This window comes from Haliotis cracherodii, unplaced genomic scaffold (assembly GCF_022045235.1).
Source record: "Haliotis cracherodii isolate W230 unplaced genomic scaffold, xgHalCrac1.p SCAF_11, whole genome shotgun sequence".
Lineage (NCBI taxonomy): Eukaryota > Metazoa > Mollusca > Gastropoda > Lepetellida > Haliotidae > Haliotis > Haliotis cracherodii.
In genome coordinates, this window is record NW_027266266.1 from 42,596,713 (window position 1) to 42,611,984 (window position 15,272).

Below are 15,272 nucleotides of genomic sequence, written 5' to 3' on the forward strand. Positions count from 1 at the left end.
CAGACGTTTACCACTTCGGTGAAACCCACCAGCACGGGTATGGTGCTAGAAACATAATCGGAGCGTATGATAAGTAATAATAATCACAAGATATACATAAAAGCGACAAAATCCTTTCCATATTCATAAGAAATCACTGCTAAAAGCAGAGTCGATGAACATATGTTTATGAAATAGTGATGACACCGCGTATTCGGGAAAAGGCGAGTATACCCTGCCTCGCGGATGGCACCCGTCACAAACACAAAGACATGCAAGAAATCTTCATATGTGCCGATCAGTTTGCTTAAACAAGAGTAGGATCTTATTGCGCTGATCACCTAGAAGAGATATGTCCTGAAAAAACCCTGAATAATCGAAACCGCTAGGTAAAGTGCAGTGTGACAGGTACACTGATGTCTTGGAGATATACTTGTCACTGATATAATAGGCTTGGAACTTGGAACACGAGAATGGTCATTACGTTGTGCCGCGTGCACAAACGGAGGCACGCACACGAACCTGTGATACACATAATTATCCGAGTTATCTGGCAAACCTTAGAAACACGATACCTTACGCCAGGCCAACCGTCCTACGCCCAGTGTGTTTGTTGACTAAGGTTTAAGACAATGCCTGTGTTAATATTGATTACTATTCGTCAGAAGGTGACGGTGAGTGTTGAGCGTGCTCTGATTCTTACCATGAATTGCCTATAGCATCTGATCCTACAATGTCTGTAAAAGATCAAATGAACAGATTTTCTTCTTTTTGACAGGTGCCACCAAAATTCTCTTGACATCAATACTATTTGATAGTGATTGATAAACGCATGCTTCTGGAGCGAACTGATGGGCAAAAGGAGGCGAGGTGAGGTGAAATGGGGTTTTTACGTCGCGTCCAAGATTATTGCACTTATATGGCGACGTGCATGCACGTGTGTGTGTGGCTGCTTGTACTAGTCCGGACCGATGCCGATTTATAGTGCTAGCTCACTGAGATACCATGCCGCAGTTTAACATGAATGCCCCACTCAGACACAGTATACAGACTCCGAGCCGACCAGTCCTTGTTTTAGCCCCTTAATGCCGAGAGCCAGACAGGGTAACAACAAGTACCATCTTTTAACTTGTTTTGGTATGACGCGGCCGGGGATCGAACCCCGGACCTTCTGCTCTCCTGGCAGACACTCTACCACTAGACCACGGAGGCGGTCTCACAAATAGTGATGACACCAGGTGTTCACCGATTGAGCCACTCACAAACAAATGCAAAGGCAAGTTAAGTGAGTGAGTTGGGCTTTAACGCCGCTTTTAACAGTATTCCAGTTATATCACGGTGTGTCAGCTTAATGTGGGAGGAAAGACCGAAGTGATGCAGGTCTCAGACGTTTTCCACGAGCACGGGTATGGTGCTGACAAACCTAGAAACATAATCGGGGCGAACCGGGATTCGAACCCACAATCATAGGTTTCTGGCGTGCCCAAGGGACACAACTCTGCACAGCCAATGTCGGCGCTTTAGTCCGTGTCCCATCATGTTAAGTCAAGATGTGGAAACACACGAAACTAAGACATAAAATAACATACTGAACTACGTTTTTCCGGTTTGGGTGTCATTACGATCCTAGCTATCTTTGGTAATTAAATATAGTCTTATCAATATTTCATGCAACTTTAATATGTTTTAATTATTTCTGTTATTTCATTTGTGATTTTAAACGGAAGTATTCTTTTGTGCGTTATGTAAATGCCAGTTTTTTTACTATACTCAACAACAAAAGTTCCTGTGACACCAATATTTTAGTGTAAAGTAAGTAAGTAAAGTTTGATTTTTAATATTGTAGTACATGTATGGAATCAAGTCACAAAAACTGCTACAGAAAAGCATGCATTCCATGCAAAAGATGACTTTTATGCAAGCCCCATGCATTTCACTACCCACGAATGGGTATAAAAACATATGCGTTAACGGGATTCCATATGCATTGTTTAGCATCGTACTGACAACAACCACTCAGAAAAACAACAAAATTACGCAATTATTCAATTTACGAAATGCCACGCCTATCCGAAAATGAGCGCCTGCGAGCCATTGGTATGCTTGAAGCAGGATCGAGTCAACGTGATGTTGTAAGACAATTTAACGTCCACAGAAACACCATTTGGTGTTGTTGGCAACGTTGGCAACAGACGAATGCAGTCAGAGACCATCCTCGTGAGTGGCAGGCCACGCGTAACCAATAATCGACAATACAACTGGATTCGAACAACACACCTACGAAATCGATTCCAGCCAGCAACAGTGACTGCAAGAAGCATCCCTGGCCTTCGACGAATATCTTCACAAACCGTACGTCGCCGACCCAGATGTGCAGGGATTGTCGCCAGAAGACCCGCCAGACGTCCCATTTTGACAGGAAACCACCGTCAAGCACGTCTACAGTGGTGCAGACAGCGCCTACGCTGGACGACCATGCAGTGGGGACAAGTTCTATTCACTGACGAGTCTTGTTTTCACCTCAGCCACAGCGATGGACGGATTCGAGTGTACCGACGTCGTGGTGAACGTTACGTCAATCATGGTGTCATGGAAGAAGATCGGTTTGGGGGCTGCAGCGTTATGGTATGGGGTGGGATTTCACCACGACAGGGGACCCGTTTGATAGTGGTAGAGGGAAATCTCAATGAACAGCGTTACCGCGACGAGATCATCGGCCAAGTTGTTCTACCGTTTTTGCGTCGTCATGGCCCAGGCATTACCTTTCAACATGACAACGCCCGGCCTCTTATTGCTTCGAAACATGCCCCAGCAGATATGGACAGATATCCCACAGGACTTTGTGCGACGCCTGGTCAATTCCATGAGACGAAGATGTGTTGCTTGCATCGCAACCAGAGGTGGACACACACGCTATTGATTTGTAAATTGACATTCTGGCATGTTCATGTTTTTTTTTATGAAATCAGTATGGCAAATTTAAACCATCTGAGCACTTACAGGAGTCTTTTATCTGTTGCAAACCGAAATTGTTTCAGTTTTGGTAAAAAACATAACTTTGCAGTAAATCTTATTCAATGTCAAAGGAACGTTTGTTGTTCAGTATACATGCATCCCTTAGAGCTATATTTCACTGAAAAACATGATGTTTATTATTTTAGAAACCATCATGGCTTCAGCCCAAATCCAACTGCTCCTGCTGGCTGCTGTTCTGGTAATAGTAACGATGTCGTTTCTGTCGTGGCAGAGAGTACAAGGGTGAGCAGGGCATGCTTGTATTACCTTTTGTTTCTTTCATGGACAATCCGAACGACTCCGTGGTCTAGTCGTCTGCCCGGAGAACGGAAGGTCGGTGGTTCGATCCCCAGAAAGACGTTAAAAGATGGTACATAGAGAATCTCACAACGAGTGTTGATATATTTGATATTGAAGACACGAGGGGGAGATTTTATTTATCATCCAAAATCATTCTTCCAACTTTTTCAGTTTGTAGACAGTAATAAGCAGTGTCTTAAGTGTATAAAGTACTTCTAATAGCTTTAGTGGCAGGGCCATTAGTGATGTCATTTGATTGTGATGTCATCATAACAATGACGTCACAATGGTCTGCAAAGCAGTGTGATGCAATTTCATTGCAGCGATATCTAAAGTGTAGATATCGCTTGATCTCACCCAAGCGACATCTCCAGTGGGAGCAAGTTTTGGATGATAACTGTTGCTATCCCGCCGAGCTCTCGGCATTAAGGGGATAAAGCAAAGACTGGTCGGATGAGTGGGGTATCCATGCTGAACTGCGGCATGTTATGTCTGTCGGATAGCCCTATATATAGAGAGAATCTGACTCTCGTGTCTTTTGATATCAAATATATACTCACACGCAAAAGAAACGTAAGTCGAGTATGCAGTATACATGTTATTTATTTTCAACAGTAAAGACAAGAAATACTAATAGGGCAAGATTGACAAAAAATTGACTGAAGACAGTTTAATGGATTAAAAGGCAGATGACTTAATTTTTTTTTTTTCAAATGTTTAAGGCTTACACAGTTTCGGGTCAATAACCAAAATGTCAGTCAATACCTGGTGTGACCACCATTAGCATTGATCACTGCCACACATCTCCTGTACATTGAGTGGATCAGGCGATTTGTGAAGGCCCTAGGGATCCTGCTGCACACATCCAGAGCAGCTGTGCGTAGTTCATCGGCAGTTGTAGGGACTGGGCGCACATTGTGCAGGCGCCTTTGAACCTCATCCCACAAGTGTTCGATGGGGTTCAGATCAGGGCTGAGGACTGGCCACGGTAGAACACGAATGTTGTGTTGTTGCAGAAAGGCCATGGTAGCTCTGGCGACATGGGGACGAGCGTTGTCCTGCTGGAAAATGTGTTGTTGATGTTGTGCAAAAAATGGAACACCATGGGGTCTGATCACTTGGTCGATATACCGCTGAGCAGTGACGCCGTGTCCCCGACCTTGACCAACATTCAGAAAGCACATGGGTCCAAGTCTCGCATTAAGTTCAATCCCTGCCCATATCATGACGCTAGGTCCACCCCATGGATCCCCTTCCACAACGTTTCTGTCAGCGAAACGATCACCTCGACGCCGCCAAATTCTGACTCTTCCGTCTGCATGGGAGACACAAAAGCGACTTTCATCAGAGATGATGACACGCCTCCACTCACGATGACGCCAATTGCGATGACCCTGTACCTACTAAAGTCGTGCTTGTCGATGCCGTGGTTGGACAACAGGACGACGAGCTGGTCGGCGACATCTGAGGTTGTTGGAACGGATACGTCCGATCACAGTGTCCCGGCTAATGTGTCGATTATGTGTTCCTATGGTCTGTCGAGCACTTTCACTTGCAGTTAGGAACGGATGTCACTGGTGTTGACGGGTAATCTGCCGATCTTGTCGAGGTGTGGTGACCCTGGGACGACCGCTCCGAGGAAGGTCATCTGTGGTCTGTGTAGCATTGTATCGATGAAGGAGACGGTAAATTGTGGTTATGTTAACGTTGAAAGGACGGGCTACATCCTGGACAGACTCTCAAGCTTCCAAACGTCCGATAGCCTGGTTTCTCTGAATTTGAGCTAGGCGTGGCATTGTTGACCAAGGAGTGGTATGTCCAAGAATCGGCCACAGTTTTATACCCACTACAGATGGTGACAGTTCGTGCATTTTCGATTTCGCGAGAAATGGGTGCATGATACCCACATATTCATTGAAATGGTGCGTTTTGGCGATTCGTTTTTTATGTTGCGTTTTTACTCGGGGCTTCCAAAATGCAACCAAAAACATTGATAACACCATCAGGCTTCACTACATGATAAAACTTGTATCAATTTATTGTTCCGTGTTTGTTACCTATTTGCTTAAAACCATTTGCGTTTCTTTTACGTGTGAGTAAATTAACACAAGTTGATAAATGTGGAAACAGTGGTCCACTTTCATCAACGAGTGCGATACCACAACATAGAAATCGATGGAGATATGACGCCATGTGTGAAGTGAACTGGCGAATATGTGTGCCGTCCTTTCTTACCGACAGATCGCAACGACTGAATCACTGTTAAACGAAGTCCTTGATTTGCACTTGGGATGGGGTTAAAGGACTACATTTAAGGTCTCGGGTAATCACAGGTAATGAGAGCTAATCACTTGGATCTCTCGGTGTTTAACATGGATACCCCAATCAGACACAGTATACCGACTCCGAGTCGACCAGTCCTTGTTTTACCCCCTTAATACCGAGCGCCAGACTGGGTAACAACAAGTGCCATTATTTAACTTGTTTTGGTATGACGCGGCCGGGGATCGAACCCCGGACCCTCCGCTCTCAGGGTTGACGCTCTACCACCAGACCACAGAGGCGGTCGTGTGCCACGATGGAATCGGTGGCTGCTAATCTTTCCAATCACTCTCGATAATTTACAGGTTGACATCGTCTAGCTGGAATAAAGTGTGAAGCCCATTTATGGTGTCCCCCGCCGTGATATTGCTGGAATATTGCAAAAAGCGGCGTAAAACCATACTCACTCACTCTAGCTGGAATATTGCTGACTAGGACGTTAAACAACATTCACGCACTCACATGCGTGTTTTCTCATTGAAAGTATTTCCTTGTAGCTGTCACCTTTTTTTGTTGCCATGGATATGATGAGATCTTTTTTATTGTCATTGTTGTGTTTTTAATTCAGTATTCCTTGATACAGATTTCAAAACATGTCAAATGGACTGATGCCACGACCTGCCTTAAAATCTTATTTGAATGAAAGCACCTTAACACGGAAAAGTTTCAAAAACGATTCAAGTTGGCATGCTTCTGGAAAACTCTCAAGTTTGGCATTAATTGATAACACACATCTGTATAAGCTGGATGAAACTGTCAAAGTGAAAATCGTTCTGTTTGACCACAAGAAACGACCTAAATCTCGTGGAGGTGATATGGTAGTAGTTTGGATGAAAGACACGAAGAATGGCGCTGCTTCCGCCGGAATTGTAAAGGATCATGACAACGGGACGTATACAGGTATTCTGCGCACCTTGTGGACCGGAAGAGCAGCAATAAGGGCAGCTGTTGTTTCATCCAGGGAACGAATGGAATTTGCATACGACATGTTACGCAAAGGTTACCAGGGGACGTCAATTAATTGTACATTCAGGTCAACTAGGACAGTTGAGACTACAAGTGGATATATGGATATTAACAATATGAAAACAGACAATCTTTGCAATTTCACCAGTCAGTACCATGGTGTTCCATTCTATTGTGGAAAACCAAAAACACCAGGATTGCGATGCGGAGACTGGACTCAAGTTTCTAGCAAATTGAGTTATATGACTCTAAGCTCGAACGAGCAATGGTTTTCCACGCAAGTATCTATTATTAGAACATACGTCAATTTATTTTAAGTGAAATTATATCTTAGGTTATATAATCTTTATTTTTTAGATTTAGAATCGAATGCCATTAAAAGACGACGTATTCTGACATAAATGAAAGTAATGCTAATTGTAAGAGACGAATGCGTAGCGTCAGCAGAATATTGTAACGATTAATGAAGACTGCTATATGTTGTGCATAACTCCGGTTGATACCTTCTTTCAGATAATATCTTGCTTCAGATTATGAAGCCAAAAGGACATGTCAGTTATTATTACCGTAGCATGTAAATAAGATGTGACACACATGACTTCGTTAAGACTTAAAGGAGAAATCGGTTAGTATTATCGTAGCATGTAAGTGAGCTATGACACACACAAGACTTCGTTAAGAATTAAAGTAGAAATCGGTTATTATTACCGTAGCATGTAAATAAGATGTGACACACATGACCTCGTTAAGACTTAAAGGAGAAATCGGTTAGTATTACCGTAGCATGTAAGTAAGCTATGACACACACAAGACTTCGTTAAGAATTAAAGTAGAAATCGGTTAGTATTACCGTAGCATGTAAATAAGATGTGACACACAAGACTTCGTTAAGACTTAAAGGAGAAATCGGTTATTATTACCGTAGCATGTAAATAAGATGTGACACACATGACTTCGTTAAGACTTAAAGGAGAAATCGGTTATTATTACCGTAGCATGTAAATAAGATGTGACACACATGACTTCGTTAAGACTTAAAGGAGAAATCGGTTAGTATTACCGTAGCATGTAAGTGAGCTATGACACACAGGAATTCATTAAGATTTAAAGTGGAAATCGGTTATTATTACCGTAGCATGTAAATAAGCTATGACACACAAAAATTCGTTATGACTTAAAGGAGAAATCGGTTATTATTACCGTAGCATGTAAGTGAGCTATGACACACAGGAATTCATTAAGATTTAAAGTAGAAATCGGTTTTTATTACCGTAACATGTAAGGGTGCTATGACACACCAAACTTCGTTAAGATTTAAAGTGGAAATCGGTTATTATTACCGTAGCATGTAAGTGAGCTATGACACACAGGAATTCATTAAGATTTAAAGTAGAAATCGGTTTTTATTACCGTAGCATGTAAGGGTGCTATGACACACAAAACTTCGTTAAGATTTAAAGTGGAAATCGGTTACTATTACCGTAGCATGTAAGTGAGCAATGACACACAAGAATCCGTTAAGATTTAAAGTGGAAATCGGTTAGTATTACCGTAGCATGTAAGTGAGCTATGACACACAGGAATTCATTAAGATTTAAAGTAGAAATCGGTTTTTATTACCGTAGCATGTAAGCGAGCTATGACACACAATAATCCGTTAAGATTTAAAGTGGAAATCGGTTAGTATTACCGTAGCATGTAAGTGAGCTATGACACACAAGACTTCGTTATGGCTTAAAGGAGAACAAGATCTGGAAATTGAAAGGTTTTAGAGTACTAATGATTCTGATTAGTAATATTTTTAATAATGTGGTTGTCTTTCAGGTCGCCAACAGAATACTTATCTGAAATCATCAAGATAAATGTTATATCACAGGGTATGTGTGAACATGAATACATCTCTCAACACTATAGATACAGGAAACGATTTTAGTTTTATGAAATAATAAACACAACATACCGTGATTTATGTCAATTATAAATACATTGCAATGCATATAGTATTAATACATAATGAAATATCCCATTGTATCTTCAAACTTTAAATTTAATTGAATGCAAATAGAAATGGCCCTTGATAAAGTTCAGTGGGTGTTATGTCTCAAGCTAGCACCTTTTTATTCTACGGCTAAAGGCAATATGTGAGCATGTACTTGTCATAATGAAGTGTTAATGGTTGTCGTTTTATTGTTCTTACAGTGGAAGGTGATACCGTATCTGCATCTCGGCCATGTTACCTGCAGGACCCTCGCAACACCTGGCGTGCCACCCCTCCTGTTGGGTTTTCTTATCAACACACATGGCGCCCTCTATCGTGTTTTAGCAACATCACAACTACAAATAGCTACCATCACTGCCTAGCGAACAGAACATTGAGACTGTATGGTGACTCCACTGTCAGAGAGTGGTTTTCATATTTGTTCATAAAGCTCAATCTCACCTTCAGATCAAAGCCATCGGAGATTCGAAATAATGTTGAACTGATGTCCCAGAAATGGTATGAATACACTGCTGCATTCAACATCAGACACAACTATACTGTGTCTTGGTCACCGCATGGTCTGCCGATGACGTTTCAAGACGCCAACATGACAGACATTCGACCAGTGTTTGTTCGGCTGGAGGATATTCCATCACAATCTACAGATATCCTTCTCGTTAACTTGTATTCTCATTTTGAATTGTTTCCCTTACATATTTATCGATCTCGAGTGAAGCGAACCAGACGGACTATAGAAGAATTACTGATACGATCTCCGAATGTAATGATTGCCATCAAAGGACCACATAATTTTGTTGTTGAAGGTAAATTTACGACCACTTTGGGCGGGATGTGGGGTCCTGTGTATGAGAACATTATGAAACAAGAGTTTGTTGATCTCAACAACCGGGTGGTTTACCTCGACTTCTGGGATATGACAGTTGCTCTAGAATCTGAAGATATTCACCCAAGTTCGCAGATAGTGAAAATGATGCTGACTGTGTTCTTTGGACATGTTTGTAAACTTGAGTAAGTTATATAGAACATATATAATATATTTCAGAATTGTTGTTTAAATTTGACAGTTGCTCCAGAATCAAAAGCTATTCGCCTCAATTTGGAGATGGTGAAAATGATGCTGCAGTGATGTCTCTGGACAGTGAGGACAGCACATGGCTTTTACTCAGAATATCACCAATCCTGACTAACATTCTATATGAAATTAAACCACGCCCTCCACGGGTGCTATGCATCTCTGGTTATGTATCTGTATTTAATATTGAGTTGACTGATATACGTATAGTAATCTCTAACGCAACCACTGATACACGATATGTGTAGCTGAATACATGATTGTGTGTCAGACATAGTTTACGAGACGTATTTTTCAAGTTCAAGAATTTTGACAAGAGTATCTTTAAAAAGGATGATGAAGGCATCATTTTAATCCAAGAGAAGAAGAAGCATCCTCTACAGACTTAAACTATGTTTCCCATATCCAAAGTATTTCCTGTTGACACACTTGAAGCAGCATAAGTGCATGGTGTTTCCCATAAGCAAATATAAGTTGATATATCCCCAATATAATGATAAGGATGTTCATGTATTCCCCATAGTGTGACAAGGAAGTTAATATATCCCACATATAATGATATGTATCCCACATGTCGTGGCAAAGAAGTTCATGTCCCACACATAACGACATATAGTCACAAGGAAAATCATATATCCCCCATAGTGTGACAAGGATGTTCACATATTCCAAATGTAATGACAAGGAAGTTCATATATCCCACATATAATGATATGTATCCCACATGTCGTGGCAAAGAAGTTCATGTCCCACACATAACGACATATAGTCACAAGGAAAATCATATATCCCCCATAGTGTGACAAGGATGTTCACATATTCCAAATGTAATGACAAGGAAGTTCATATATCCCACATATAATGATATGTATCCCACATGTCGTGGCAAAGAAGTTCATGTCCCACACATAACGACATATAGTCACAAGGAAGTTCATATATCCCCAATATAATGACAAGCGAGACAATGACTAGGAAGTTCCTATATCCCATATACTGTGAGGAAGTTCATATATCCTACATAATGTAACAAGGAAGACAATGACAAGGCAGTTCATGTACCTCATACAGTGACTAGAAAGTTTACATATCCCACATATAGTGACAAGGATGTTCATATATCCCACATGTAGTGACATGGACGTACATATATCCCACATATTTTGTGAAAAAGGGTTTTATATATCCTACATTTAGTTACAAGGACGTACATACATCCCGTATATAATGACAAGGTAATTCTTATATCCGATACAAAGTGACACGGAAATCCAAATATACTGACAAGGAAGTTAATATATTCTATATATGGTGACACAGACTTCATATATCCCACATATAATGACAAAGACGTTCATATATCCCTCAAACAGTAAATTACGTTTATAACGAACACGTTTATAACGAACTGACAGATATAACGGACATTTGTTGGGGTCCCGGCCATTTTCGGTATATATGGTGTACATATGCATATAACGACCAACGGTTTAAACGAACTTAAATTAGTGGTTCCTCTGAGTTCGTTATTACCGTAGTCCACTGTATAATGACCTTGGCGTTCATACATCTCACATATAGTGACAAGTAAATTCATATATCCCACATGTAGCGGCAAGGAAGTTCATATATCTAACATATAATGACAAGGAAGTTCATATATCTCACATACAGTGACCAGGGAGTTCATATATCCCTCATACAGTGACAAGGACGTTCAGATAACCCACATAAAGTGAAAAGGAAATTCATATATATCCCTCTTGTAGTGACAGGGAAATTAATATAATGACAACGACGTTCATAATCCCACATAAAGTGACAAGGACGTTCATATATCCCATATATGCAGAAATGCCTACCACTATATTTAGAAATGAGTTGTATCTTAAACTTGCTGCATGGTCGTCACAGTTTGCACTCTCAAATCCTACACTCAATGGGCGGACCTGAAATGATGTTTTCTAAATATACATCCACGTCAGTGGAAGTTGCACATATAATGGCAAGGAAATTCATATGGTTTCATGTTACTAACAGAAGCAACAATGCTGTAACAATTATCCAACATTCATTTCATGATGAATTATAATTCACATAAATTCCAAAGAATCAGGATGTTAAATTAATAATAATTACATGAATAATAACAAACAGATATTGTCAACTTGTCAATTTAACTTTTTATCCAGTGTAGATCAGGGCCTCTGTGCACGGAGACTCGGTATACTATGCAATAAGTCTATTCATACACGTGACATGTCTGCTATTAGGTTTGACGATCTAGGTCACTCAAACAATTATAAATAACCGAAAAAGACGGATTTGAACAAACTTACTGGGCACAAATCACATATATTTCATGAAGGTCAGAACTGATTTCGTACTCGGGTCCCATTGCATATAGTATGCAATGTGCAATAGGAACAGTCATGTAGGACCGCTGGACTGTTTCCTCGGTGAGAGTACAACACTACTTCTTGGTCCTTATAGCCGACACTGCATATGTGACACAGTGCACTCGTTCATCAGGTTACATTTAGAAAAAGTCGCGCCACCCTGGTAACCTGTGTACTACTTCCGGTTTTGCCGAGTTTGACTGCTGCCGTCGTATTAAATGCGCTCCGCTCAAACCTGGCTCAACAATAAGGCCGTGTGCCGTGGTTGTTAATATTAATATTTGTTTGTAGACCTATGTTATAAATAGTATTCGTACCTGTATAGAAGTTATCCCGCGAGTGTGCTTTGGGTTGGTAAATATCCTGTATTAGGAATAAACACTGTATTTAATACAGGGTATTTACCTTCCCAAAACACACTAGCGTAATAACCTCTTTACCATATAATGTCATTCCAAAATTCTGTCGCCGAGAAACCTGTTCTCATCTCACACAAACATTACCTAAACATTGCAAGTTTTCGTTGAATGTGCGCATTAATATATATTACGTCAGGCGGTCAGTATTTGTCAGTCGGACAGTGACAACAGTCAATAGAGTTGTACATACTCATTCTGAATAAGAGTGTGTTCTTGCTATGAAAAAATGTTGTTGAATCGCAAGCGGGTTTGCGCAAAGCTTACAGTACTATTGATAACGTTTTCTATCCTACCGTCTGTTATTGATCGCTATCTTTTTTATAAAAAAGAGGTAACTGGTTTGAATGTTTCATAGACTTTTCGAAAGCTTTTGACTTCGTGAATAGGGTATAATTGTAGTACATTTAAAGGCTGAGAGGCGTAAGTAGTAAAAGGTTAAATTCAACCCAAGCTCTCAAGTTTTAAAGCATGTCTTAAAAATTTAATAATTATTTTTAAACATATTTTGATTGTCCACTGGGTTTACGACAAGGGTGTATCTAAAGCCCACTTCTATTTTTCATTCTTATCAATGAACTAGCTTATGAAATAGAAGCATGTGACGTATTATGAATACAGCTTCATCCTGAACTTGTACAGTTACTTCTTCTTTTATTTGTTGATGATGTTGCGTTTTTCTCCGATACAATTTTGGTTCTAGGGAAGAGACTGAATGCCGTAAAGGACTTTTGTTTGACGGTAAATTTGGAAAACACAAAGGTAATATTAAACATTGCGTACAATTAGAAAGTTTTTCTTGGTACAGATATCTAGGTTATCTAGAATATCTATTTTACTCAGTAGGTCATTAGTATGGATCAAGCACGTAGAAAATGAATGTTTGCAGGCGAAACAAGTATTATTTGGTATGTCAGATCACTGTCAATGTTTAAGTCGTTACCTTTTGATGCCAAAGTTTGTCCTTTTTTAATATACGGTTCGGAAATGTAGGGACTGAATGTTAAGGAAATAGAAGTTGTACATTTAGCAGCTTGTAAACGATTTTTAGCAAGTAAGTCCTGTGTCAGCGCATGTTGTGCGAGACGAAGTTGGAAGATATCCATTGTATATTTATACTATCTAAAGGTCTCTGAGATATTAGAGTAAAATATTGAAAATATCAAATGAGCGTTATGTCAAGAAATGTTATTATGTGCTTATACAGTTGGAAAGTAATGGTTGTAAAAGTTGGGAATCTCGGATTAAGCGTACATTACATTGGATAATCGTTGTTTAAACCTATTTTCGGTGTTGCACAATATATCCACATAAACAACTATTTGAAACAGTGTTCTTGCTCCGTTGTGGTCGGGTCCTCATTAACTACGAATAGAAACACTGGCAGGTATATTGGAGAAGCTAGAAATGAAAGATTAAGTAATATCTGTAAACTGCAATACATAGAATCTGAATTAAATTTCTTACTCATTTGTAAAAAAATATGTCAAGCATTGCGACGTTCGTACATTTCATTAAAAGATGAATATTTAACAATCCACAAATTGAATATGCTTATGCTATCATCATATGTAACCATCTTAAAACATTTATCAGTTTATATCTATCAAGACATGTTGGTGAAACAGTCTTCATTATAATATACTTTCTCACACTGTACTTCTCGACGTGTAACCTGGGCTTATGGCCCATTTTACTTTTTGAATAAACTACAACAACTAACAGAAATCCAAGATCCGAGTTTTAACTGATGATCTCAACCTGGGGTTCCCCTTCTATATATGGCATCGTCATAGCCATTAGTAGGACATGGGGAATACCCAAAACAACTATTAATAAAATAGTACATGTATCTTGATATTGAGCCTAACGAACATATTTTAAGGCCTCTTGAGCTTTCATGTAATTTGTTGGTTCCTTAAAGGGTTACTATGAGGATAATGACTTTAGAAAGCAACTGTGTTGAATAGTCCATCCCAATTACACAATTTAACTTACGACGCAATAGTTAAAAATACTTTATTTACAGATGCGATACTTCTACAATGAACACAACCTCGGCAGGCTAATTTGTGTGCCATGTCATGTGTATATTTATCCAGATAGACGAGTCGAAGACCACGTGAGTTCAACTCATTCAACTACTGGTTGACTACCCTTTCTTATCAGCCAATCAACAGCCATATTTTATGAACGGTGCGACTTCTACTTCAAGGAGCAAGGTTAACCTATTCGTGAATCCTGTGACAAAGGGTGTTCATACCAATGAAACATACGCTATTGGGAGCTAGAATACGTACAATCTGTGTTTGTGCATTTCTGTAAACTGAATTTTTATCTTTCCGATTATTTATAGATTCCAACTGACAGTGCAGGCTGTCAGCCATGTTGGAAGGTACTGGTGTTGGTCTACTTTTCTTCATTGTGTAAGTATGCTGCAGTATTGTGTTTTTGTATATAATTTGATTGACATTGTATTAATATCCATTCGTTATTTTGAATAAACATGACATTATGCGAAGGAGTTTTTTTAGATTTTGTCAAATGTATTAAAATGGGTGGACGTGGAGCTAAAAATATTCACGCATGATGTGGAGCTAAAAATAATTCACAGTTCAACAATGTCGACACATTTGGGAATATCACTGTATCTGCGCATGCCCGGTTTTATACTAGATGTGTGACACCGAGTTGTAACTGTACATATCCGGCTATTCCATAGGCTGTATGACAAGCTCATTGTCAAGTATTTAGCATAGTTAGATCATCACGAAAGGAACTTGGTTTCAACTCCTGAAAAG

General features: G+C 39.8%; 1 protein-coding gene across 1 annotated transcript; it reads left to right on the forward strand.

Moving 5' to 3' along the window:
• Positions 1-830: 830 nt before the first annotated feature.
• LOC139455114 (NXPE family member 3-like) lies at positions 831-10,045 on the forward strand. The gene is made up of 6 exons (XM_071236681.1): positions 831-849; positions 3,141-3,237; positions 6,200-6,859; positions 8,407-8,459; positions 8,782-9,592; positions 9,928-10,045. Exons 1-6 carry the CDS (start codon positions 831-833, stop codon positions 10,043-10,045), a joined length of 1,758 nt encoding a protein of 585 aa, XP_071092782.1.
• The last annotated feature ends 5,227 nt before the right edge of the window (positions 10,046-15,272 follow it).

Bases quoted from the DNA above. Each gene is read 5' to 3' on its own strand.
- LOC139455114 (XM_071236681.1), top strand. The intron at 3,238-6,199 runs GTGAGCAGGGCA...TCCTTGATACAG, and splicing joins TCGTGGCAGAGAGTACAAGG to ATTTCAAAACATGTCAAATG. The intron at 8,460-8,781 runs GTATGTGTGAAC...TTGTTCTTACAG, and splicing joins GATAAATGTTATATCACAGG to TGGAAGGTGATACCGTATCT.